Here is a 27,668-nt window from a genome sequence, read left to right on the forward strand (position 1 = left end):
TCATTTTATCGTAGTTTAACGTGTCGGTATATTATTGGAATATTCGCTGCAAACACAGAATTCTAGTTAAGGAACTAGAGGCGACGAGCATTTATTTGTAATGATTGGATACTTTTATCAAACCGATAGAATAAAAAAGGCATTTCTTTTTTCATTTCATCTTTAATTTCCTGGTGTTTTTCTGTTTGAGTACATTGCTGTGATTTCTTTTTCTGTCATTAATAACTCCGAAAGTTCATCCAATCGTTTAAGAACATCAACAAAAGATAACAGGCTAATTGTAGTAAAAAAAGCAATGTAAAAAATTAGTTTTTTTTCCACTTTTCCGTTCCTTTTTATACGAAAATCGACAACGGCCGTTGCCACAATAAAAATAACAATCGAGTCTTCCATATGATGCTGATAATACGCTAAAAACGTAAAGCCACGAGGATCTCGACGATGTGGCATGTTCACTTAAATAAATGTACAAAATATTTCTCCCCTGCGCTAGCATTACATACTTTCCGTTATAATTACAATTTATTATCTTTCCTTTTCAATATTTATAATTGTGTATTTCTCACGGTTCTTTGCGCAAAACAAAGTTCATAATAAACCGATGCAGTTGTATACGGCTCCAGCGATATTAATTGAATTACAATATTTAAATAGATATTTAAATATGGTACGCGTGTCTATGGTTACAATTTGTCAAGGTATGCATTCAAATCTGGGAGACCTTCCTTCAACCCCTTCCTCTTACGCGTGTCCTATAAATACAAAAAAAGTTATGAATTAATAAGCGTTCGGAACACGCGCGCACAACAAAGTTGCAAAAGCCAGAATATCCTGTATGTTTCCCTATTCAGGCAAACCAGGATTTACTACTGGAACACCAAAACAAAAAACAGTTGCTTTTCCACGAGATTAAAAATGGTAACGTAGTTGCATTCATCCATTACCATCAGTTATGATCGTGGATCGTTTTCTACCATTGTGCGCCGACTTAAGAAAATGATGTATGTTTACCTGCACAACTTGGTACGGTCTGGTGCTAGGTTCCATTGGATCGCCGGGCAAAACCTGCCAATGGTCGAATACACACTGTGGGAAAGCCTGTCCTCCGGTGTTGGAACGCAAGTCGGCAGTAAAGCCAAAGGACTCGTTGACTGGAAGATATGCTTTAACTACGAACATGGGTGTGCCAGCAACTTGTTGCTCTTCGAATACGTGACCTCTTCTGCGATTAAGCACTCCGTAGATACCACCGACGGCTATTTCCGGGCACTGTGAAGAGGAGATCGTTCCATTCAAGCGGTGTACGGAGAATGAATACGGGAGAAATCCTGTAGCGAATAACGGAACTTGGGCTTACCTGAATTTCACACAAGTAGACTGGTTCCATAAGTCGAGGAGAGGCAGTAAGGAGACAAGCATAAAGACAACGTCTTGTGGTAGGGATGATCTGTCCACCGCCTCTGTGAATAGCGTCAGCATGTAACGTTACATCGTGAATGTTGAAACGTACACCTCTCAAGTTTTCTTCTGAAAGGACACCCTGAAATAATTGTTACCTATCATAGATCAAGCTAACAGAATTTTCCGCGGATACTCTCGAAATATACTTTACCTCTTTCGTCGCCCATTGGAATCCAGCTACTACAGAATCCTTAATTTCATTAAGATACTGTACTCCTTTAGAACAATCTACCAAGATGTTAGGTCCAGTTCCGTCGGGTCCAAAGCACCAGATCTTCCTAGCTTCGGTTACATCGTAGTCGTATTTCTCGTTCAAATAACGAGCGCGCACTTTGAAGTCATCCCTGGGGTTAACGTCACCCTGTGAAATTAATAAATAATAAGTAAAAGAAGCGGCAAGTTACTTCGTATCTTTCTCAGCGTATGAAACATGAAACGCACGCTGTCGATATCTTCAGCAAGACCATCGGGCATAGGACACGCCATCATGAACAGACGGTTGTGCTTGTTGGGTGATTTTGAAAGACACATTTGATTCGATTGTTCTGAAATGGTTTCTCTGTAAGAAACAACGGGGTCCGATTTCTTAATGGGTATGCAAGCATGGTCTTCTTCCAAATCCTTCAAGCAGATTTCAAGATGAAGTTCTCCAGCACCAGCGATAATATGCTCTCCGGATTCTTCGATGATACACTGCACCATAGGATCAGATTTCGCCAAACGTTTCAGACCTGAACACGAACAATTCGTTGTAGAATAACGTTTCTATTATTTAAGTTCAAGTTAAGTAATAATCATCTTCAGGTGTCAACAAATAATCACGGTTTATCATAACCCAATGCTCTAAATGTAGTTTCATCATTAATTATTTAATAAATTTCGATGAGTTATAGTTAATTGAATGTATCTGTGAACGTACCTTCCACCAATTTGGGCAAATCAGCTGGATTCTTGGGTTCAACAGCGACACGCACCACAGGCGAGACTGAGAACTTCATAACTTTCATGTTGTGTGCGTCCTTGTACGTTGTAATAGTTCCAGTCTTTACTAAGAACTGATCGACACCGACAAGACCGCAAATATTACCTATATTAGGTAAAGAAATAATCTATAGTCGCATGTGTACGAACTACGAATAACATTATTATCATTTATTTATAACGTCAGTTGGCCGTTCTATTGTCACTCAGGAAATATCGGTACAGGTCTGTGAGAACATTCATCATTGGAGTTTGAAATAGCGCGAATTTGAAATTCGTAAATGAACAGATGTCGAGTGGGAGTTTTACTAACCAGAAGGCACATCTTCAATCGCCTCAACGTAACGACCCATCATCAAGATTGTACGCTGAATAGCTTTCTCGTACAGGTCTTCCTTTTTGCCTGGTTGGAAGTTGGGTCCCATGATACGAGCTTTCATGCCAGTGCAGACTTTTCCGGAGAATACACGACCGAAAGCGTAGAAGCGACCTTTGTCAGAAGTCGGTACCATTTTCGAAACGTACATCATGAGAGGCCCATTTGGATCACAGTTCTACGGAATAAAACATTATTTAGCACCAACGTATCAGCTACTGTGTATGTATCTCAAGTACATGCTACACTTTAATCAGTTAAAAATATAGTAATATCTATCATTTATCTCAGTACAGGTCTGTGTATAATATCATCATGTTTGATAAGATTCGATTAATAATATTCTGAAATAATAATGCTACAAGTACCTTAATACCAATAGCAGCCTCATCATCGAGTGGACCTTCGTACAACATTTCCATACGATATTTCTGAGCAGTTACCGGAGACGGTAAGTGGATAGCAATCATCTGAAGTAGAGCTTCTCCAGCTGGTAACCATGTTCTCATGACAACCTGAAGCGTGAAAGAATAGGAATGTACAAGCATGCACTAGCAATTAATTATATATTTAAGATCGGCGTATCGTCAGATCACGTTCGGACTTTCACTCAATAATATTCAGAAGAGGTGTCAGAAAATTTTTAGAACAATCATCATGAACATTTTAAAATCATGCCAGCACAATGGTATTCAATTGGTTGTTTAACTAAATGATCTTACCTTAAGGAGTGCCTTGCCATCCTTATCTTTATCTTCTGGTTTCAAAACAATTCCTAATTTTTGCAGCAAGTTGTCTGCTTCATCTTTCTTGTAGTTCATGATACAATCGAACACCTACGAATTAATTCTGTATTAGTACCGTCGAAAGGAAATCCAACAAATAATTGTAAATGTAAATTGTAAATGTACCTTATAAATTGGATCTAAGACGTACATGCAGAAGGATCGTTTGTTATCCGTCTCCTTCTGCTTGCTCCACTTTTTGGTTTTGGGATTGAAGAACGACTCTCCCCACAGTCTGTTCATGAGTTTCACCACGTCAATTTTGAATTTCTCTGCGTACATTTCAGAGAATTGTTTTAGCGTGAACGCCCAACCATGAAGACCAGATCCGAAACCGACTGATCCTTTGCTGGGATCTACCTATTTATGAGAAGCACGGAATCAGTATCGAAGCGAAGCGATGGTACAAACAAGGGGAAAGCTATTCGCTTACTCTGACTTCGCCCATGGGACCGTCATCGTCAGAGTATGTTGCAATAATAACGTTAACGTTTTCAACAATACGCTGGAAAGTTTGATAGAGATCTTCGCTATCGAGCTGAAGTTCCAACAAAGCTCTGTCCATTTTGTTCATGAACAGTACAGGCTTGATACGTTCGGCAATAGCTTGACGAAGTACAGTTTCTGTCTGTACGCACACACCTAATTAAAGTGAAGGAATTGGTGAGAATTTGAAAGAATGTGTTAATAATAATGGAGAATGAATTGTAAAATTGTAGGAATTGTGTCGTAGCATGTTAGTAACGGACATAGGGATAGAGGTCCACTAACAGCGTTTAAACACAGTTGCTTTTGTTTAATATCCTTCCATTAATGCACCATCAGCACTGTCCATGTGTATCGGCCAGTTAAACCAGCTGATACACTGCAGAGTAACACTTTTTGTGCTGGAAGGGAGTCGAGTGCGAACCAAACTCTACGATTTTAATATATTAAGGTCGGAAAGAGTACATTTGTCAGATGCTTACCAGATACACAATCAACGACTACGAGAGCTCCGTCAGTTACACGGAGGGCAGCTGTTACTTCACTAGAGAAATCTACGTGGCCAGGAGAGTCGATCAGATTGATTAAGAAACCCTTCTCCTCTTTGTCGCGTTGGTCAGGATTTGTGATAAAAACTAAATCTTTCTCGTCGAGGGCGAAGAACATAGAAATAGCCCTATAAAGCGATATGAAATATTAATTGCAAAAAGTCGCACGAAACGATAATCGACAAAAGCGAACAAGACATTGTGAAATTACAGTAGACTTACGTGGATTTAATCGTAATGCAACGTTCCTGCTCATCCTTACGTGTGTCGGTAAATCGGGTCTCGCCAGCTTTGGCACCGGCAATAATACCGGCCTTGGACACAAGGGAGTCAGTCAAAGTTGACTTTCCATGATCGACGTGTGCGATGACAGACATATTTCTGATGTTTTTCTTTTTGTCCATCATGGTACGTATCTCGTCCACCGTGAAGTTCACCTGGAGCAAAGAGCATTTTGAACAATGTGATGCAATGAAATGCAAAAATGAAATGAACTGAAATCTCTCCTATCCAACAAACTGATTACTTCGCATTCTCTTACACTCAATATTATCCTGAAATATGGAATTCAAAAGATAATTCATTATTTTCATGGAAAAATAGCCTGGTGATCTTAGTACTGACCATATTGGAATTAAAACTTTAGAAATCTTGATAAATATCACAGTTACAGATTATAATACGCAAGAAAAGGAAATAGCATCCTTCCATGTAGACATTTTTTTCTGCACAGCGTCCGTGTGTTTCGTGATAAAGTGATTTCCGAGCGTATAGCGTTGGGGCACCTTCGTTATGTACGCACATCGTATTCGATGCATTTTTTCGTACACTAATATTTGCGGATGATTTTCGCGAGATTTCCGAATTCAAAGGAGACCGTTAAGAGCGTCTCTCAGGCTCCCGATGCTCCCAAAAGCATGCTGACTTGTATCAAGAAAAGCTCCATGACACGTTGTCTTCCGAACAACGGACGAAACATATTTGAACTTCGAACGCCGATAACTGTGGTCCTTCGCCACATAAAATATGCAGGAATGTTCTGCCGCAATATTTGCAGAGCTATAGGAGATCTTTGCCCCGGTATATCCATCGCGAGCCCCGAAATTCGTCCTCGAAAATAGTTGCGCAATCTCAAGTAATCGGCTAGTTTGGAATACTACCCGAAACCAGGTGACACTCGGTCTTGAAAAATATTCGCACCCCTGCTCTCCACGCACAGTACAGATTTGCAGGCTTACGATAATTCGCGACGATTATACGTACCATCTTGGATGTTGTCCGATTTCCGTTGCCCTGGTCCAAAATATACGTGCACCAACAATGGCGGACTCCCTGGGAAAGAACACGAGTTTCGTGAAAGGGACGAACGTTTAGTGCACGATAGAGGGCGCCCACTGTCACGCGTATTCCGTGTCGTGCACAGGACCAATTGGAATTTCCTGATCCCTACCACGTGGCTAAACCTGCGCGCGCAGGCTGCAAGTGATCTCGTTTGTGACTTTTAAATGCAATCCCGTTAATCTGTAGTGGTGCCGTATTGTGGCAACTGTTGCATGTGGTGCTGCCATCTGTACCGTTCAAATTGAGATATGTGGCGGTCTCGCCACCGCGCTGCCAGAGCGCTCTGCCTGTACCTCACGGACAAGCGCCTTCACGCTCGCAGCATCTCCAACCGTGGGCATTATGCTTCGGCTCGAAAGCGCGAGCGTCTTTTGTAAATCGTCCGATTACCGCGACTTGTGTCACGCGACCTACGCGGTCTTGAATCGTTCCCGATGTCCTTCTGTACCTCTCATTATACCTACTGTGTGTTACATTTGGTGTGGGAGAAAAATACACGTTGAAATTGTTTTCTCAATCCTCTTTATTTTAAAGCATTCGGACAATTTCCCTTCTCGCGCTGACGCGAACCGCGGATGTTACAGATCCGAATAAGTGGTGATCCCGACGTGATGTGAACACGGCAACATCTCTCTCTACGAACTCCGAGCAACATGACGTTCGGCCTCTCTCTCTCTCTCAACAGGCTCTGAGCAGCAGCCACGCCTCGCCTCTCTACGGCACAAGCAGCTAGTGATCCTCTAGGTAGTGATCGGAAAATGTGTTCCGCGTTTTCTATTGGTCGACGCAATCGGGGTTTAAACCGGAAGTAGAGAGAGCAAGAAACTGTAAAAAAGAAAGAGACAAAAATACTGATAGAAAGAGACAGAAATACTGACACAAAGAGAGAGAAATACGGATAGAAAGAGAGAGAAATACGGATTGAAAGAGATATATACACGTTTAGGTTATGTTATTTCCGGTTTTGCTCCAAAATGGCTGCGGTTATACCGATCACTCCCTACATAGAGGATCACTACAAGCAGCGGGCCACGCTCACCTCTCCACGGAACTCCACAGACCCGGGACGAAACGCACTCCTCTTTTCCGATCCTCTACCTTATCTGCTAGACTCAATGACCTCCAAAGATAATAAGCAAAAGAATTTATACCTCCCCTTCTTTTGCTCTTACTTTTTATCGTAAACCATAGTTTCACTCTCGTGGATGATCTCACTTAACATGGAAACTATCGGTTTCGACTTGCAAGGAGGAAGGGAGGCGAAGAGGGTGGGTACGGCTGAGATAAAGTTAAAAGGTTACGAAAAGGACACTGGTTAGATATAGATATATTTATCGCTGAACTTTACGTTCTTGTTCTCCATTCGATGATACGTATTCATACAAAATACTATGTTATTCGACATTCACGACTCTATATCTACTATACATAGGGCGCGTGTACAAAAGACATTAATTACGCAGAGACTATGCAAATAGTAACGATTGTGCGTTTCCTCGTAAAACACTTATTCTTAGAGATACCCTGGAGTGCAATGTACAGTACAACCGTATACTATGTACATATCGTGTTAAGATATCTTGCTGCTATCAGATTACATAGATTCTTGAAAATAAAAAGGACAAATATTAATCTGATATATATGTATACATGTGCACTTGCATTTGTATCTATAGGATAGAAAGATATAAAGATCACGCTATTCCCTTCATCGTCATCGGGCGCGATCCACTAATTGTATTGAATAAATGGAATTTCAATGGTTCCCCTTGCAGCTCCGTTCGTGGATGTTTACGCGATCAGGATTAAAAGTCCTTCCGCAATGCTTGCACGGGATCAGTTGCCTCAAATGCGACTTCCAGCTGGCCTCGGCCATCGCCGTCGTGTCGACTTGAGCCGCGCTTCCTGTTTCTGGGTCACCTGTTCACAAATTTGCATGAGAACAAGTGGTTTCGCACAACTCATTGAACAATTATCAATCGCCGATCACAATGTCACTTTGTCTAGATCGATAAAGATTATCTCAAGTATTTGATACGGCTCGGCTATACATATGTCGCTTCCTGTCTGCAATGATGCCCTCCGATCGATATAATTACGCTGACCTTAAGTTCATCGTTTGACCGCGAGGACACGCGACTGATACTTAATTTCCTTGCACAACGATCCCATTCTGGCTACCCCGGCGATAGAAGATCAACAGGATCAGCATGGATTATAAATGTAAAGGAAGAACAGAACATTCTTACTCGCGCTTTTAAAGCAGAAGTATGCCGAATGAAAGTATTCGAGTAAATCGATCAACGAGGTTGTTCAACTCCTGACATCAATTAAGCCGCTTCGCTGGAATTGTCCGATGCTTGATATCACGCGTATATTACCACACAAAGGCGCTCCTCCGGTCGGGCTTGTTTCATTCTTTCTTTCTTTTTAAAGATATCGACTTACGAGTATAGATCACTTCAGGTTTCTGCGGTTCGTTCCTCCTCTGACTCGGTGGCAATTTGTCGTTCTCCGCGTGCCACTTTTTCAAACACTGTGGCTCGTGAATAGCTACACTTGTAGATCCGAAGTCTCTACCGCATATGTAGCACGTGACCGTCCTCTTCTGCTGAGTCTCCTAAAACCAATTGCCTCCGAATCACTGATCCTGCACCCTCCCATTGACAACACTCAAGCATGAACGACAGATGTTTATTGCACATAACGATTCACGTTGATTTTTCTTCTGCACAAAATTTATATCGCCCTCCGACGCGTACAATAGTGCGATCGTCAACGACCTCGCGCGAACAATTTAGAATATTTAGATACACGAATATTAATAGCTTGTACACAGCGAGTATTTCTCAAAAGTATAGACCAAAGATAACGATTTATGTAAAGTGGATGATATAAGCGTGCCTTCCAACACCACTCACCCCCGTTGGGCTGGTCAAAAGATCTTGCGCGCTCGATGTTTCTAATTTTTGTTGGCTGTTCAACGTCTTTCTTCGCTCATGAGCCGGTTCCTTGTCATTCTCGATTTGGGACCGCTTGATGCATTGAGGCTCGTGTATCTTGATACTCTTCGTGCCAAAGTTTCTGCCGCAACTCTGGCAAGGGACCGTAGGCGGCCCCACTCGCGATGTGCTCAATGATTTCTCCGAAAGAGGATTTTCTGACTTCTCTGATTGTGAGTCAGGACTCTATCGATTGTGGACAAAAGGAATACGTATTACTCTACGAGAAGAGCACAGAATAGCGCTACTTGCTTAGATATCAATTGACGGCACTGTCGATCAAACGAATGCGGTAGAAATGATTTACTAGACTAAATCGGCAGGCTACTGTATTTGAAGCTATAGATCTCACGAAGCACTATCACCTTTGGCGAAGCTTTGCAACTCTTCTGATGTATCGGCAGGCGCTCCGGTAGAAACGTCCTTCCGCATTTGAAACACGGGACCAATTGCGCCTGAAAAATGTGAGATTTAGAAACGTTAGATTCCCCTGTACCTGGATTATGAGTTGATCCTCGATTACCGAGGTGAACTGTATTTATTTTAATTAGATATATGACTGCTGAGGATTTGAAGCTTGAGCAGAGTCGGCCACTTTGACCTCAGTTCACCGGTCGTGGGTGACGAGTCTATGGAAAGAATCCGCGGGAAAAAGAAAGTTTAATCTCGAACTTAATGAGTCGCAATGCGGTTCCGAGTTTTTTTAGATCAAGCATGCCACCACTCTCGGAAAGCAAAGGCCGTGCGATAAATGTAGGGCAGCACCTTGAACACGAGAGGGCTAGTGGATTATAGTGCGTGACGTGTTCTCCATGTGGAACCAGAGACCTAATAAACGGCTCCTGCTTGTTATTCCTATTTGCAATTCCTTCGTTTGCATACGACGCGTGGAAGGGTGAGCTTCGACGAGTCACGTTACCATTACGCGTGGAAGGGCTCGCAACCTCATACGATATCTACTAATCGATTCGACAGGCTTGCACCTATCAAATGCAATCCCACGGAGAGAATTTTGAATCTTCAATTTATTGCCAGTAGGCAATTAATTACACTCGATGTTACGAATGCCAAATGCACATATTAGACTCCAGTCTGCACTGTTGAAAATGGAATCCGCCAGTGACTTAATTGCATTACATCACCGCCTAATAGAGATCCTCGTCTGCTCTGTTGAACTTGCCAGAATGACTCACTCCGCGCTAATTGGAATACGTTCGTCCACATCGATAAATACGATAATGCGATTGTTCGTAGCGAGCGCAGTATTCCTCAAAGATAAGAAGAAAGCTGCCCTCGGCTATCAAGGGCTATAGGCGCAATTTGCATGCCTGAAGAGACGTTTAAATGAAATACCTGGCTTTCTTCCCATGCAGCTGTATTCCATTCCGAATGATCGATCGTAACGTCGGGCCGTTGAGGTGTCGGGCGTCTTTGGTTCACGGGTAAAGAATTATTCTCTCGTTCCCATTTCTACGACGACAACAGTCCGTTAAAGTCTAACAGGTACGCTTCGTGCATTGCCAATGGGGATCTCGAAGACACAGAAGTAAGCGCGAAGCTAACAGTGGCCCTTGGAAAATTTGAATGGAAGAAGGAAGAGATAAGAGAACGCGGGATGGAATTGCATAAACTTGATACTGAAAATGAACTTGCACAGCGAGCCATAGTAGAACGGCTCAACGAACGTTATTGAAACACATACATGTACGCGAGGCACAATTACTGCTCGCTCGCGAGTGGCGCATAAGTGGAAATATGGAAAGTCGAGGTCGCGTACGGATGCAATCGAACCACTCATACACGTAGAAACCGCGACTCACGCGCGAAGTGCATAGCACTGATCGCAGCTCGTATAAGCTCACCTATAGGTGAGACAGCCACGGGGTGTCAGTTCACGTGGTATAGTATATAAATGTTCCTGATAACAGATCCAGCAAATTACGCCGCGCGTACATATATACGTATCGATTTTACGAAGGGCCTTGACGTATTACGTGCCTCCAGGCAGAGACATTCAATAATATTAATGCATCACGTCCAATACCATCCGACGTATGAATAATACAGTTCAAGTTCAATGGGAAGCTATCTGACGTCAATTATTCTGCCCAGTGGCGTGCAACGAGGCTCGCGGAAATATTGTTAAAATTATAACCGAGAGCCACCCCCGTATCCCTTTACTTGTCGTCTGTCGGTCAAGGTCGCCCAAGGTCATCCAAGATGATCGTGCGAAACGCTAGCAGAATCGGCGCATCGTTGGCGAAGAACTTACTTGCATGCATCTGGGCTCGTGAATGGGAAAGCTGGCGGTGCCAAATTCCCGCCCGCATATGTAACAAGTGATCGTCCTTGGCCCTTTCTTGGTAGGCGCCGAGGATGGTCTGCGCGACGGACTAAGCCTCTCTTGAGAGCCACTCGACTTAGCCTTCCCCTCCTGAACGACCATCTCCTCGGACCTGTTCTTGCTCCTGTCGCTGCGGAAATTTAAAGCGACGGGCTTCTGAATAGACTTCGGCACCGTTGTCTTCGACTTCGAATTCGCGGGGTTCTCTTTCGCCCTCTGGCTACCCTTCGGGTGACTGTGAAACCGTTCCGGCTGATCCGGCTTCCCGCAACTTTTACAGGGCTCCGGGGCACTCTTCGCCGACGATGCTGTGAATACCTCCAGGTCGCTTTGTATGGTCGGTCGCGAGGTCTTCTTCCTCAGCGTGGCCAGGGAGGGAACCTTGTTACCCGTCGCTCCGTTTCTAATTGATTGCCGTGTTACGTTTTATCCGAATTCGCAAGCTCATAAATCCGAAAATGAAAATAGCCACGAACCTATTGTTATTGTCGTCCAGCCTCCTACCGTCGGGGCCCTTCTTCGTCGCCGGGGCATCCTGGCCCGCGATGCGCGCCTGCTTCTGCATCCTAGGCGATTCCGCGGTGACGTCGATGTGGCCGAGCCTCGTGTCCAGGAGCTGCTCGAAGCTCCGTCGCTTGTGGCGTACCGTGGTGGAACCGTTGCTCCACGTCGCCCCGCCGTTCGTCGCTCCGGGGCTCTGTTGTTGTTGTCGTCGTTCGGCCGCGATGACGTCTCGCCGGTACCTTGACGACGACGGGAACGACGACGCTCCCCCGCTAATTGTTTTCGAGTGACGGAACCGCGTCATGGAGTCGCTGAGGAGCTCCTTGCTCAGCAGGGACATGTCTAGCTTGTCGACCAGCTCCGGGTCCAGGATGCTCGGCTTTTCCAGATTCGCGGTCTTCGGTCGCTCTAGGTCCTCGTAGATGGTTACATCGCGTTTCATCTTCGGCGGCCAGGTGCCCATGTCCGGCGTCTTCGATTTTACCCGCTGCTTCCCCTCTTCTAATTCAATTTTAACTAGTTAAGCTCGCGGGGACAACGATACGTTTGATTTTGAATATTCGTCACTTTGAACAGAGGCGCGGAACGGGTGCGCAGGTCGAATTTTAATTGGCCGGTACGAGAACCAAAGCTTTCGTTGTAACGAAGGAAGTATATGATGTTAAAATGGATAACTTCTGTTGTGACGATTTTGCTCGTCGCTATGAAAGAGTACTGCGCGGGTGTTGTTTACTTACTTGTCAACATACCCGCATCATCCTTGATCACCAGAAACGTCTTCTCGGACAGGAACTCTGTAGGCCTCTTTTTCCATTTCATGACTTCCGCTGCGGATCCCGTGATTGCAACAGTTTGCCACTTGGAACTTGCGGAATCCAACAGGATAAACGACACAAACTGTTTACTTTGGAATACTCGCGTTTCGATGGTTTCATAATATGTGGCTTTTCGCACGGATAGGATTTATCGTCTGCCGAAACGAAACATCAAACGGCCGACTGTAATTAGACACGCTCAAATTTCATCGTCCCTTCGATCGATTGTTAGTGGGAATCGTCGATTCGGCAAAATTTATGGTTATCGCGATGAATAGATTTCCGTTTATTAGCTTCCGAGCACTTCCGAGTCGTACCAATTCCCATTGACAGCTCGCTGAATTTGGCTCCCTTCAGAACGTTCGTATGCACTTCATTCGTTCCGTAATTTCTTTCGACATTTACTGGTTTCACTCGATGATATTTGAAAGATGTAAATTAACGCACAATATTTGCAACAACCACCACGTCACGGATACATTTTCACCGTTTCTAAATGATCGACTGGATCATAACCAATAAATACGCGATACGCTAATTATTATTAGGGACGATGACACCACGCATGCAAAATCGCGAATCTCTCGAACGAGAGATTTACACACATACGCGCTTTCCTTCCGCAAACACTAGGTAAGGTGCAGGTGAGATCTATTTATATCTTCTAACAATGGATAAAAATACTGGCTCACGCGAAAGAACGCGTGTCTCGATCATTTCGATCGAGAAACTACGTCGTATCGATTTGAATTGTGCGCGAGTTTGAAGAAGAAATGCGGTTTTAAACGCGTAGCCCTTTGTCAGCGAAACACCCGGTGCACTGAGCCTCGGTTTACCTTGCCATTGGCTACATATAGCTTTTACCTTTCCCATTGTGGTTGACTGTGCGAAGAATACAGGTGGCCAGGGGAATCGATCCAGCGACTACTATTAAACAACCATATCGGCGGCTGGTTTGTGTTCGTTCCCGTCATCGCGCGTAAGCATGTAAGAAGGCATTACATTATTTTGAATGGGTGGGGGCACCGTGCCACGGACTACTACCACGGGGTACTCGGACGTATCCGAGTACTTCGATAATAAATAAATTGCACCCGAAACAATACTGCCATGACGAGATTTTTCGGCAATCACTTCGAATATTATTACTTTCATTGATTTACACTTTATCCATTGCACTGACATATTTACCTACCGCGCTCCTGGTCTTCGATTTTATATTCGCTGCATTCTGACCTTATCGAATCCCTTACTGAATTATGCAGGCGGTAGAGTAACACGTCGGAAGTACTTCCTTGTTGCAAAACGGTTTCAATTCGAAAATATCGCGCGATACTTACTCCGAAACCTGTGGGTATGTTTTAGACGGCGAAACAGTTTTATGCGTTTGCGCAATTTTATTCATATACGTCATTTAAAATATCGCTGTTCCGATGAAACAGTTACTATAAAAATTAAATAATCCGCACATTTATAAGAATATTTACAGAAATGTATGTATGGTGTACATAATAGCAGAACACTATCGGCGATAACGGTAGCGTTTGAAATGAAACCACAGCTGAAAAATGTTGTTATGGAATTGGCATCTAAATCCACGTTTATACGAGTATTCCCATTCCCTGTTGACGATTTTAAATGCAATGTCTTCGTAAGGTGGTCCAGCGTGAAATCGAAGGATAGCGAAGTCTTTGTTGTCGGCACAGGGTGTCTGGTAATTACAAAATGTTCGTTAGCAATCAATTTCTTAACGATCGTTGCGTATAACACAAAAGTCGTTAAAAGCTGCGTCTTACCAAAAAATACTCCGGGGTTGTGTTTTTGTCTATGAGATCAGGATAAAATATGTTAAACTTGTACCCTTGAACAATCTTTGGCGGTGGATTATCCATGTCGTAATGCGTTTGATTGTATTTATTCCATTCAAAACCAGTATGCACCCGATTGAAGTATCTCGGCTTTCGCGGTCTGTACTTATCAGACCATAAATAGATCTGCGCTTCTAAGGACGATTCGACACTAAATTGTGCCTCGTCGGAACCCATATTTTTACGGGCTTCTCTGTGCATCGCTTGTTCCTCTGCGGTCATTACGTTCTGAATCTTTCGCCCAGTACTGAGCACTTGGTTTCTCGCATATTCTAACCGTTGATTGTCATCCTCCTCCAATGTAACTATCGTTCCTGGCTCAAGTTGCGAGTAAGGTATATACTTTGGAGAATACCCTCCCGATTCGTATTCACAGAAAGACTCTGACAAAAGGTCGTCGGCCGCATTGGTCACTTCTTGATCATCACTGCAAATGCATAAAACAGATGTACTTAAACATGTTCGTTATCCTTTGATGGTAAATGTAAGCATGTATCGAAATGGAAACGTACTCTGACTGACTCTCTTCGCTTTTTTCCACAACCGCATTGCTAGATGGTTCGTCTGGTTTTTCCGACTGTTCATCGGCAGCCTCAGCTTGCGCTTGTGAGCTCTCAGCTTCATTTTCCGTTCTTGCTACACCCTGTTCAGCGATCAAGACTTCCAGCTTCTTGCGCAAGTTTTCTTGGTGTCGATCTCTTAGCCGAGCTCTCGCCATGTGCGCTGAGGAGAATGAACGGTTGATGTAAATGTGTATAGTAGCAATGCGCGCATGGATAGTCTCTAAAGTTTACCCTTTAATTGAGATAGAAGGCTTTCCCAATAGCCTATGTCAACACCTTCAGGTTTTCCTGTAATTTTTGCTTCAATTTGTAACTGCAATGCTTCCAGTTGCGCCGCTGTCTTTCCTTTGAAAATGGCAGTTACATCTTTAGCTACTGATTCGTGTATTCCTTCTCTCCGACCCACAGCTAAAATAATACATCCATTAGCATCCTGCAAAAAATAACCGCATCGTGCTTTTTATACATTTGCGATCATTAATTACTTACCAACTTCGTACTCCGATCTTTCTAACTTCCTCAACTTGTGTAATTCATCTTCAACGATTACAGTAATATCATTCCAGTAATCCAAATTTTTGCCACGCTCCAATTCTTTGTACACTTTGATATCCTCGATAAGATCTTCTAAATCCTTTACGTGCAGTCCACGTAAATATGTATACGGCTCGTGCATTTCTACAGCATCGACTTCTTCCTCCGCGCTAATATATTTTGCGAGCAGATCGATCGGTTTTGCGCGACCATCTTGTATCCTGATCCGAGATCTCAACCTTGCTTGTTCCAAGTGAAACTGATCCTCCTGTCTTGCCCACTGTTCCAATTGGGCAGCTTCTTTTCCTCTTTGTAACATCGTCATTTCCTCTTCCCTCTGCTGCCTTTCTAATTCCCTTTCCTGCCTCCTTTTCTTAACTTTCTCCAGCTCCCGTTTATTCTCCTCCTGTTTATGCCTATTTCTAACTTCTAATTCTTCTCTACTAACGCCGAGCAGACCTTCTTTCTCAAGTTTCTTAGACCACACGAACGTGGACAACAAATTCCCATCGCCAAACGGATTATCCGTATTCGTGTAATGCAAGTAATCGTTATCCCATCCCATTCTTTCTTTACGCTTGCGTTCTTTAGCTTCCTTCTTCTTTAAACGGCGCAGCCTCTTTTCTTCCGGTGTCTCTGTAGCTTTCATTAATTCCTTCTGACGTTTTCTTTCCTCGATTTGCTTCTGACGTTGCTTCTGCAGTTTCTCTAACAGTTTTGTAGAATCCGATGAAGAATCGGACGAGCTACTAGATTTGCTTGAATTCGAAGTCACCGATGACGACGAGGAGGACGAGGGTGATCTAAAACGAAGCAAGTGTTTCTGTGATAACGAATAATTAAATCGCAATCCCAGAGATATTTGCGATCACTCACCTCTTTTTGCTCTTGTGTTTTGAAGGCTTTTTACGAGCATCGCGGGATTCAGAGGAATCTCTGTGCCTGGATTTCTTGTACTTTTCATTAGAACTAGAGTGTTTATGAGAATACTTATCTCTTCTGTGAGAGTACTTCTCCATTATTATTGTAACTACTTCCTCGGACAATGTATTTTATAATATACTAACTTTACTGTTATGACATTTAACCTCACAAAGGGAATGCTCGACGCAATAACGTCCAAACGTCCGCCATTGTTGAGTTTTCGACAGCTGATTCCGGTTTACTACGTGCCAATTTCCGTTTATGTTTAATAAAATAATTCGACAGAATGGACATGGAATATTTAAATATCCTCGGAAGGGAATAATAAATTTATGAAAGTTACATTTTCCCCCGCTTCTGTTTTGCGTGGGAATCATTTTAAACTGACCGTTAACGACTAGCGAGTACTTTCCCTCCACTCCTCCTGACGCTACATCCGTTAAACTTTCAAATTGGAGAGCATGCGTTGGAGGAGGAAGGTTTTCGAAAGTTCATGGGCGATTTTTGTCGCGTTTACCGAATATATACGATTGGTTTCTCAAGTTTTTGATTAATTAAGTTTAGTGAACGACGATGGCGCACAAAATCTACTACTCCGGCAAGTACTACGACGACAAATACGAATACAGGTTGGTAGAAATTAACGGCGACGTCGAATGTTCCATTTAGATTTCGATTTTCGTGTTGTGCCATTTTGTACCGTTCCCATAGATGTGTATGCATCACTTTTCAAACAGATGCTCATCTGGATATTTCGCCAATGGTCCTAGCAAGCAATCTTCCGCTAACGAGAAATTAATTCCAACGTATTTCACACGTTTCATTTGTAACTTCTTTGTTTAATTTTTGGTCACAGACGTAACCATTGAGCTCTAAATATATATAGACATGGTATATTTAGAGCTCAATGGGCGTAACATACCATTTAAATGGCCGTCTAACACACTCTTTTGTGTTCTTTGCTAACCTATTCAATCCTAACTGGCATGATACAATCGATCTCTTTCTGTGATACGCTAATCTGAAAGTAATTCAAACATGAAGTTTCCTGTTAATCCTGTTGCACATTACGATCGAGAGATTATATCGAGAGTACGTGGTTTGCAGCATCCTAACACTAACCATGCAATAAAGAATAAATGGGAGATAGTGCTGAATAATGCTAAATACAGACATAATTCTATGGCTCTATTTAAGTTTCGAAATATATCCCCTTAAATCCTCCACATAAATGTTATTACATAGTTTCAAATTCAAACATGAAAGTCCTCATTTTGGATGATGGTACAAAAAGTTTGAAATGGGTATTCGGTTGTTGACAGTCTAAACATGTATTCTGTTGTACCAGACACGTGGTACTGCCAAAGGAAATGGTGAAGTTAGTCCCGAGTACTCATCTACTCTCTGAACAAGAATGGAGGGCCATTGGCATCCAACAAAGTCAAGGATGGGTACATTACATGATTCACAAGCCAGGTATGCCAACTTCTGTAACTCCTTCGAAGTTATTCAAATTCTGCTCTCGTGTTCCATTCGTCTAGTTGAAACGTGTTTCTCGAAGAGTGTGCTATAATTAAAACCATCTTTCAAAGTTTAATTCAAAGGGATATTTTAAATTAAAACTAATCGTATGTTTCAGAACCTCACATTCTGCTGTTCAAGCGGAAAATAACAACTCCGCCACCGGAGAATCAATATCTTTAACATCTCTGTAATAATATGCTTCAGATCATTGTTAATATTTCATTGAAAACGTTGACCATCGTAGCAAACCATCTTGTCGGCTTCAAAATCCAATCGATACCAGAAACAATTATATACCGGGCGCGTTTCAAAATCCACCAAGCCTAGAAGATACGAGAACTGTTCGCTTCCAAATTCTTCGCTGCAACATTCGTTAATGAGTTATTCATAGAAGCAAAGTATTCTGTATATATGTCTATAGAGCATCTTAGTTCTTAGCTGCCATTTACATAGTTCGTAATTCTGGAATTGCCATAACAACTTGGTATTTCATTCAGTGTAATAGAGACATTGAAATATTCTAGTTGTTTTCTGAAAATCAGAGTTCGGGAGCGGAACCGGCCACTCCGTCGTGAACTTCTTGAGTAAGAAAAATCCTCGTGACTTTGTGATTACAGTGCCTTGCACAAACGTGCTGATCTTTATTTATTATTAAGGTATACTTTAATGCTACACTTAGAGTAATCATTCCTTATGTTTAACAAGAATGATACGTTAAGGAGGAGTATGACGTTAAGTTCTAAGTTCATTAACGATATAGATATTCATTCGAGATCCCATTAACTGTTAGTTAAGCGTTAAATTTTGCGTTTATTGTGTACCTTGCCATAAGATTTTTACATTAATCAGCATTACATTATGCGTTACATTTGTTTTACGAGTGACTTCATTCAGACTCTGCTCTCTAATTATAATTTTCGCGACATTATTTTATCAGTATTCCTAAAAAAAAAACTTTCGTATGTCTTAGTATTAGTTGACTTTGATTTATGTTTAATGAATAAGTACGTAGTGTCAATTATTAAATAAATGTTTGTGACTAAAATAGTTTGTGCCTATTTTATTTATCGTTTTATAGTACTTCCACGTGCTTCTTCGCCGGTACTGTAATTGTTTAAGATTACGTTGTCAAATTATATAAAAGGAATTAATTGATTTATATGATTAGATAGGGCGGAGGGAACTGGAGACACATCGAGCGTAAACCGCGTAAGAGTAACAAAACCGCGTTGATCCCAGGAACATTCATGTGTTTCTTCATTTTATTCTCGCGCGACAAACTGACCGAAGCAAATTCAGCCAAATATGCATAGAGAGAAGAGAGGGGGCAGACGGTCCCGAATAATTAAAGCAACCACGTGACTGACCTCAATCCAATTATACAAACATTGTCCCTAGCGGTCAAGTAATTCTCACACCAATTTTTGCAAATTGTACATTAATTAAATCATCGTTTATAGACTGACGTATGTTGCGTACACAGTTCGTTTCGCTTTTATTACATAATTTCGTTACCAGCAGCTTCTAACAAGGAAATAAGTAATCAGCAAAATTTATTAAAATTAGAAAAAAGTAATGTTGAATACCATCCAGCCACTAACCATCAAAGCCATTGTCCATAGATATCGTTCGTACATCGAGAAAAATTTAAATAATTCTAATCTAATTCAAACAATAACGCGTTCATTTCAATCTGTCCATGATATACCGAACGATACAGCGCGTGCTTTTATCAATAGCTTTTTGATGAAGGCGGCCGTTATTTTGTAACGATTACGATATAAAGATATACGGATACGCCGTTTGCCGAAGTGGCCGCCGTATATGGTATAAGCATTTCATTCAAGTTTCGAATGCGTGCTAACCGAGCGCCGCCGGGTGGATTTCGTAAACGAATTTACACGCGTAAATTTCGTTTACGAAACCGCGTATATGTGGCGCGTGCGCGCGCGGCAAATACGCGCACATTGTTATGTAGGATCTTCGACTACATGTGTAAAGGTAAAGGAAAAAAAAATTACGCGCGAGGAGAGAGTTCGGTGAAAGGGGGCACAGAGAGGCAGAATGATATTCGAGGAAGGCTGACGGAGAGAGAAGGAGATAGGTTGATCTCTGACGCACACGTGTTCACGTGTCGTATCCACGCGACGAAGGGCTCCGTTCTCATGGGCAAGCCGGCACTCCACGAGAACGGAGCACGTCGACATTGCCGACAGTACGACGATCGCGTTCGCGGGAACAACGACTTTTCGCGATCGCTTATACCGAAACGGGACGTGTCCAGCATCCCGATCGCGACGATCGGCACGCGTGTACGACGTGACTCGATCGAGAGGGAATCGCATCGTTGCACAGGAAGGTTCATCTGTCGCCAGTCAATCGTGAATACATCCGCAGCAACAGGTAAGCTGACTTCTTCTGTAATCAATCACGCGCGAATTCCATCTTTCGCGAATGCATGAATTAAACTGTACGAGGATAAGGGTGTGTTCGATACACAGTTCCGCGGAAAAGTGATTGTTCCGCGTCGGTTATCCTTCCGACGTAGTTCTAATTGACTGGACGTTGATAAGGGACGATGTATATCGGAGGGTAAATAAGATCATCTGCCGTCGCCTTCCCGTTCTTGCCCCGTCGATAATTCTGCTCTTTTACCGCGGGGCCCTATTACCAGTTTTCTTATTGTGTATTCATTATTGGCGGTGGCAAGAATAGACAAACGAAACGGTATAACGGACTGCGTATCTCGCGTTGATTGGGTGCCAACAAATGCAGGCACGAGAGAGAAATTCAAACTGCTCAAAGTTCTCGTAGAATCGAGGTTCTCTCCAAGGAAAACTGCATCTGTGACAATAGGGCAGTCTATTACGTTGCTTTGTTAGCATAACGAGGAATCGTAAGTTCTTGATCGAATGAGTAACCGAAACGCCGTAAGAATGTTCAAGATTCTGGGCGTTCTTAATCAAGCGGAATACTTTTGCTGTCGACGGTCTGGACAGGAGGGGCACGTGTGTTTGGCTGCCTCTTATTTAACTCTACTTTCATTTGCCCTCGCGGAGAGGCATCTGTAAGTCAGGTCCTGCAATCGCGCCGCAATAAAAACGATGGTAACATAAAGATCGTCGATTGCAATCGATTTGCACGCCCCCCTATACTGTCTTCCTTTCACGGAATCGAATCGCTACTAAAAACCATTTCGCGCCTGGACAAGGCCAATGATAAATTTTTCTGCGGTGTATAATTTTGTGGGCGGAAGAAACGATAGCCAGATTTCCAGGACAGTTCGAACCGGTTAATACCAGTTTCTTCGAGATACACATAGCATGGGTAAGGATATTTGCCATGATGTTTATTCTACGCCGCAAGTCGCCGATTTATTCCGATAATTCATTACCAATAAATCGAACGCGTTTATCGCGCAAATACTTCTGGGCTATTTTCCCTTATCTAACCAACATCGACGGTCCACAGAATGCCATTTTCATAGTACCGGTTTCTGAAGTATTTTTGCGCCGGATGTTGTTTAAATTAGGAAGCAGCGCTGAATTTAACACCATATACTATTCTCGCGCTAATTGAGCAAGATGATGAACGGAAACACGTGCGACGGTTGTTACGGACGGTGTCCAAACAAACAATTAACATCTATGAATATTTCATCGTTACATTGTGTTATATAATACATTTATATTATGCACCGTGCCATTGTCGATTAGAATGCGAGACCAATGAGTCCCGCAAGATACATACCATTCAGATTGTTTTTCCTGCCTGCTTTTGCAATTATGTGGATAATAACTATATTTTCTGTAGTTACACGCATTCCAACACGAAATCCGTTTGGCGAGACCAAGAACACGTCACGAAAATCGCAGAAACCTTTTCGAACATTTCGGCGATCGACACGAACTTTAATGCCGCAATATTCGTGCAAAGTGAGCAACGTAATTGTTGCAATTGGGCACCATTCACCACCGTCTTTCGCCTGGAGATCCTCATTAGTGTAATTAATCAGGTTATTTATGTATACTAATTGCGGACGAATCTTTATGGTGACCGATACTAATCGATTCGCTTCTTTGGACTTGACACCCGCACGCCGATCTTATCATAGCCCTCCATGTACAACATGTGTAAATATTTTAATACCGTCCACAATCGTATATGAATGACGCGTGATTCGACTGGCCGACACAAAAAGATAATGAAATTATTACAGTGACGACTCCCCAGGCTATATATGTAATTTATTATTTCACAATCTTCCTCGAGGCAACGGGTCGTTATCATATCGGGAGGAAAAGTTTACGCAACGATTTTCTGCGAATCGCAAGATTCTCGACGCTCCATTAGGAGAATTTGAATTCGCGTCATCGGAGAGGGCCAGAGCGATGTACACAGAGACCCTAATTCTATTTTCTTTCCAGGACAAAATAAACGGCGGCGACATGGCGCACCCAAAGAGATTCAAGAATTTCATGTCGGAGAATATGTTGACAATGCTGACGGTGCTCGGTGTCATAGCCGGTGTTATTCTTGGGTTCATTCTACGGAACTCCAGAGACGAGCCATGGACGAAGCGCGAGATCATGTACATCCAGTTCCCAGGAGACCTTTTCCTCCGAATGCTAAAGGCGCTGATTTTACCTCTGATCGTGTCTAGCATTATCAGCGCGATCGGCGGATTAGATCTGAGCTTGTCCGGTAAAGTAATAAATATGTATACGCCTGCTTAGCCGGGAACATCGCAGGAATCCTGATTACTTCTGGCGAACAAATTGCGTAGGCGTGCAGACTTGTTTACGCGGCGGTGCTTTGACAGAACTTAGATTACCAGTATTTTCTGGAATGATTCGACTTCCCGACGCGAATTATTCAGATAACGAGTTGTCAGCGTCTAGGCATATTTTCGAATTACCGATTTGCACGCGTTGGTGCCGCGATGATTAATGGCAGTCGGCGGGGTTCTATCTCTTTCGGAACGAGTGTCTGCCGATCGGGATTGTTCGTTCTTGTTTGAATATCAAGAATCAGCGTGACATACATAGCAAGCGGCTCTTCTGCGTCGCGATAAGGACGACTTTGCCAGCCGCCCATGAATCTTTGTGCCTTTTTTTATAGAATTAGCAATATTAGCATAATAAAATGTAATACTTAAGTAACGCGAATATATATGTGTTAGCGATGGCAGTAGAATATATGTGGATATATATTTTGTTTACAGGAAAAATCGGTATAAGGTCGATTTATTATTATGCGTCGACGACGATATCTGCTGTGATTCTTGGCATAATATTGGTCTTAATTATCAGACCTGGAGAGTTCCACTCTGAAGGTGGACTTGCAACAATTGATACAAAGACACCTAGAAATGTTACAACTGTAGATACACTGTTAGATTTAATCAGGTATATTTATAAATATATATGTTCCTCTGCTGTAATGAATTATTGATCATCCTTTCTCACGAAATTCTATATGTTTGGCTTTCAGAAATGTGTTCCCTCCGAATCTTGTACAAGCTTGCATTGCTCAAGTACGTATATATGTAATATTATGGGTGGGTTCGAAACTCTCGAAAATTGAAATGCTGATTCTGTTTTATAAGTGGAATATCCTGCTTTAAGAACTCAAGTTGATAACATTTTTGCATAAATCTCAAAACACCAAGAAAAATATAACAATACACAAATCCTCGGGGCACGCTGCGAACGATTCTTTATTCATTGATTTTATGGTTTTTCTTGTCTGGCTTTCGAATCACGAAAAATGTAAATGCGCAAAGTTTCGAATTCTCGAAACTTTCTCGGATTTCGAGGTTTCGACGCGTCGAGAAACCCATCCCTACGTACTATAATCTTACATTCATAGTAGTTTACTATGATCACTTAAATTGTTATTCCATTTCAGTATCGTACAATATTAGTAGAGCCTAAAAATGCAACATTAGGTAAGCGTTTGAATTTCAGTCCTTGTCGACCATTGCTACATTAATGACGATCGTGTAAAAGTAATCCTATTTCGTAATTTCAGCAAAGAATATACAGGACTGGGATATATCTCATCAGTATGGCGATGGTACAAATACGTTAGGTTTAGTCGTGTTTGGAATTGTCTTTGGAATAGCTGTCAGTAAAATGGGAGAACTTGGGAAACCTCTTCTAACTTTCTTCGACACCTTAGCCGAAGCATCAATGCTCATCACTAAATGGGTTATATGGTATACAATTGAAAGCCACGTTATTTAACGAGTCTCCATGTGATTTCTGTTCTAACGTTCCTCTTCATTATAGGATCTCTCCAATCGGCGTACTTTTCCTTGTTACTTCAAAGCTTTTGGAAATCGAAGATCTCGGCGCTATCGTTGGGCAGTTGGGTTTATATTTCATCACGGTGTTGCTGGGTCTGACTATTCACGGATGCGGAACCCTTTCCGTCATATTTTTCATCTGTACCAGAGAACTGCCGTTTAAACTTATTGGAAAAATGAGCCAAGTCTTGGCCACTGCATTTGGTACTTCGTCGAGGTGAATTGTACACGATGCATATGACTTATCCATTAAGGATCACGATACACTTAAAGCTTACGAAAACTATATGTTTACGAATGTAGCACGGCCACTTTGCCAGTGACGATACAGTGCTTAGATAATATTGGCGTAGATCCTAGAGTTACAAGATTCGTCGTTCCAATCGGTGCCACCATTAATATGGATGGAACTGCATTGTACGAGGCTGTTGCCGCAATTTTTATAGCTCAAGTCAGAAGAGTCCCGATGACTCTCAGTAGGGTTATCGGTGTTAGGTAAGTTGTCGAGGTATAGAATTATTTAGGAATAGTGTTAAAAACGTGATGTCTCTAATTGTGATACTTTTTATACAGTATAACAGCTACTGCGGCAAGTATAGGGGCTGCTGGTATTCCACAAGCTGGCCTCGTTACAATGGTCATGGTCTTGGACACTGTAGGCCTCCCCGCTGAAGATGTAACGCTTATTATCGCAGTAGACTGGCTGTTGTAAGTACCGCTGCTTTTGCAGACTTCCACCAGTTGCGAGCGCTACCAAATAAAGTATTTGTAATTACTGTTCAATCCATTTGCAGGGACCGTTTCCGAACAACGGTAAATGTTATATGCGACGCACTTGGAGCGTATGTTGTTGAACATATGAGCAAGAAAGAACTCGAAGCAGCTGCAAATATCCCGGAAGAATCGATCGAACTAGCCAGAGTAAGGAAAACGGAAGCATAATGTTATGCTCGTCTTTCTTCTTACCACAATTTTGCCATGATATTGATTAAACACAATTTTACTGTGTTCATCATTTCTTTTTCTGTATACTGCGTAGTCAATTAATTGTACTAACGTATACTCATGCTGGGCGCAAATCTAATTTTATTTGGTAATCTATATGTATTTATATAATTTCTAAATGCTGTTATTAGCAAGATACTTATATAGAGATTTAAAGCGAAAAGGTTGAGCGCTAGTGTACTTTAAAAACTTTAATCTTCGTCCATTTTAACCATCACAAATATGTCCAATGCATTTTATCCGTTTGTCTTCGTTTCTTGCACCGTTTTATTCCAGCCTTCTTATAGATAAAATCAAAGTATTACATAATTCATAATAAAAGATTCCATATATTTATTAAATGCGGCAACTATAAAAATTATACTCAATACTGTTCTGTTTCTGCATATTTCATTTCTGTACATATATAGTATTTATTATACAGTCTTATTAATATAAGTTATAAGAGGTAATCACTTATAAACATATTTATAAATGTACTTTTTTAATCCATTTTACGATTAAACTTTGCCCATAATTCAACTTATCAACTCGTTTAAAACCTCGTTGATACAAGCATATCGCTCAATAATAGCTACACATGATACTTACATTTCTTAAGTAGCTTTCTGTGCAGTTATGTGTTTAAAAAAACTTAACACCTTGACTATCGTCAGATAAAATCAATTCTGCTTTCTTGTTCGCTTCTAGTGTTTTAAGTGCTTTGATTAAGATCAAAGTATCAAGCCCATAGAATTCTAAAAAGACAATGTAATGACTACAAACAAGAACAAAATTTTGTTAAACCTATATTAAATAAAAATAAGCAACTCGGAGCGCGTACCTTGATCAACTGTATCTTCCCCTTGCGTTAATTCGAACAAAGTACACACAGATCCGATAAATCCATTCTCCTGTGCCCAATTATAAATAATTTCACCCCATTCTTCCAAAGTGTGCCAATAAACCAACCATCGTTGTCTAGATTTATCTAACGGGCTTCCATTCCCTGATTTTCCTAATTCTTCCAATATTAATAAAACAACATCCGATGGCAACTTTCCTATTATATAGATTAAGGAGTAATGTTGCCGATAAAGCCATTAACATTCACAGTTATTAGATTCCTAGTTTCAGTTGCCAATTCTCTTTTTTACAAAGGATACGATTGATTGCAGTGTTGTTAAATAATGGGCTCGAATGTACTTCTCGTATATCTATAACAGACTGCTTCGTCACACGATAATATTCCAAAATTAAACTTTTCCATGCTGCTATTTGTTTAGCTTTAGTATCCGTGTGAGGTTGGAGACTGGAGAAGTGTATAGATGATGAAACAAACAAATTATATTCGATAAGCATTTAATATTTGAGAAGTGTTATATGACATTATTTAAGGGATTCGTGTATAGCCCTACTTTATCCATGAGTTATTTAACCTCAATACTTGTTATTGTGTACTTATATTAGTATTATCGTTATGATTTTTTACAGAGATTTTCTTTCGGATGCTAAGATATTGAAATATAAAAATTATGGTTAAATTATAATCTAGCATATGTGATTACTGTAACCCCTTGACACTCACGTAAAAAAAGGAGGAAAACTATATTGCCACGGCCACTCGATCTCTGCCATTGCTAACAATATTCAACAATATTGATCAATGTGTCCAGAATGCCCAATGAATCATGTTACTATCAATTATTACGCCTTTTCGATATTTGTATTTGCTTTTATGAAGCTACAAGAGAATTCGTTTACGTAGAAAATTATATAGCTGATAGCATTAAAAATAGGCTGAAAAATAAATGATTAAATTCAAAGTTAAATGTCAGAGATGGGAAACGAAACCATCGACAAAGTAGAGGATAGACCCATCATCCAATGTAATTTTGTGCACGAGCGATTAAGTAGCCGAATATGAGACCCATTTCTTAAAATCATCATAACTCTTGACTGAGAACACTTTTATTAAAATTCGATACACGTTTTAAAAGTACATTATGTATTCACACATTGCTCTGTATTTGTTGTCATTGTAGTAAAATTATAGACTGACGTCAGTAACGCTCGATATGTATTACTCGAATGATTCCAATGTAGCGCGCAGGTACGTATTTCAAAGCGTACGTAAAGAGACAAATACGCATGCGCGACTAACTATGCAGTCTATGCACTCAACGCGCGAAACGGAAGGCACCCCCAGTTTTGGGAAATGGTTAGATGCACATACATACTGGGACCCCACAAACCGGTGATAAAAAAATGCATTGGGTGATACGTCTATTATTCTATGCCTCGTTTGTGTTTCAGTC

General features: G+C 41.6%; 5 protein-coding genes and 1 long non-coding RNA gene across 6 annotated transcripts; 2 read left to right on the forward strand and 4 right to left on the reverse strand.

The window, feature by feature from the left end:
* Positions 1–142: 142 nt before the first annotated feature.
* On the reverse strand, positions 143–6,060 carry Eef2 (eukaryotic translation elongation factor 2). Its single transcript, XM_076811316.1, has 14 exons — positions 5,901–6,060; positions 4,860–5,074; positions 4,572–4,765; positions 4,037–4,245; positions 3,730–3,963; positions 3,541–3,654; positions 3,187–3,333; positions 2,756–2,996; positions 2,381–2,548; positions 1,903–2,192; positions 1,613–1,822; positions 1,358–1,540; positions 1,012–1,269; positions 143–752 (listed from the first exon to the last, which is right to left on the reverse strand). The coding sequence occupies exons 1-14, from the start codon at positions 5,901–5,903 to the stop codon at positions 684–686; spliced, it is 2,535 nt and encodes an 844-aa protein (XP_076667431.1). The 5' UTR covers positions 5,904–6,060; the 3' UTR covers positions 143–683.
* A 1,227-nt stretch (positions 6,061–7,287) lies between these two features.
* Cactin (cactin, spliceosome C complex subunit) lies at positions 7,288–16,819 on the reverse strand. Its single transcript, XM_076810322.1, has 13 exons — positions 16,485–16,819; positions 15,564–16,411; positions 15,306–15,482; positions 15,024–15,234; positions 14,433–14,938; positions 12,299–12,315; positions 11,801–12,234; positions 11,253–11,727; positions 10,334–10,450; positions 9,346–9,435; positions 8,900–9,166; positions 8,427–8,598; positions 7,288–7,898 (listed from the first exon to the last, which is right to left on the reverse strand). Exons 1-13 carry the CDS (start codon positions 16,625–16,627, stop codon positions 7,735–7,737), a joined length of 3,621 nt encoding a protein of 1,206 aa, XP_076666437.1. The 5' UTR covers positions 16,628–16,819; the 3' UTR covers positions 7,288–7,734.
* A 148-nt stretch (positions 16,820–16,967) lies between these two features.
* On the forward strand, positions 16,968–19,103 carry Cks30a (Cyclin-dependent kinase subunit 30A). Its single transcript, XM_076810321.1, has 3 exons — positions 16,968–17,161; positions 17,881–18,008; positions 18,172–19,103. Exons 1-3 carry the CDS (start codon positions 17,106–17,108, stop codon positions 18,234–18,236), a joined length of 249 nt encoding a protein of 82 aa, XP_076666436.1. The 5' UTR covers positions 16,968–17,105; the 3' UTR covers positions 18,237–19,103.
* On the reverse strand, positions 18,668–19,887 carry LOC143368017 (uncharacterized). The gene is made up of 2 exons (XR_013085122.1): positions 19,658–19,887; positions 18,668–19,580 (listed from the first exon to the last, which is right to left on the reverse strand). It is a non-coding gene; the product is annotated as an uncharacterized LOC143368017 (long non-coding RNA).
* A 365-nt stretch (positions 19,888–20,252) lies between these two features.
* On the forward strand, positions 20,253–25,863 carry Eaat1 (Excitatory amino acid transporter 1). Its single transcript, XM_076810315.1, has 10 exons — positions 20,253–20,459; positions 22,484–22,760; positions 23,281–23,464; positions 23,550–23,592; positions 23,967–24,006; positions 24,090–24,276; positions 24,350–24,583; positions 24,670–24,861; positions 24,940–25,074; positions 25,161–25,863. Exons 2-10 carry the CDS (start codon positions 22,505–22,507, stop codon positions 25,306–25,308), a joined length of 1,419 nt encoding a protein of 472 aa, XP_076666430.1. The 5' UTR covers positions 20,253–20,459; positions 22,484–22,504; the 3' UTR covers positions 25,309–25,863.
* On the reverse strand, positions 24,349–27,328 carry Vps25 (vacuolar protein sorting 25). The gene is made up of 5 exons (XM_076810319.1): positions 26,939–27,328; positions 26,517–26,662; positions 26,195–26,413; positions 25,963–26,108; positions 24,349–25,116 (listed from the first exon to the last, which is right to left on the reverse strand). Exons 1-4 carry the CDS (start codon positions 26,986–26,988, stop codon positions 25,996–25,998), a joined length of 528 nt encoding a protein of 175 aa, XP_076666434.1. The 5' UTR covers positions 26,989–27,328; the 3' UTR covers positions 24,349–25,116; positions 25,963–25,995.
* Positions 27,329–27,668: the final 340 nt, after the last annotated feature.

Source organism: Andrena cerasifolii, chromosome 4 (assembly GCF_050908995.1).
Source record: "Andrena cerasifolii isolate SP2316 chromosome 4, iyAndCera1_principal, whole genome shotgun sequence".
NCBI lineage: Eukaryota > Metazoa > Arthropoda > Insecta > Hymenoptera > Andrenidae > Andrena > Andrena cerasifolii.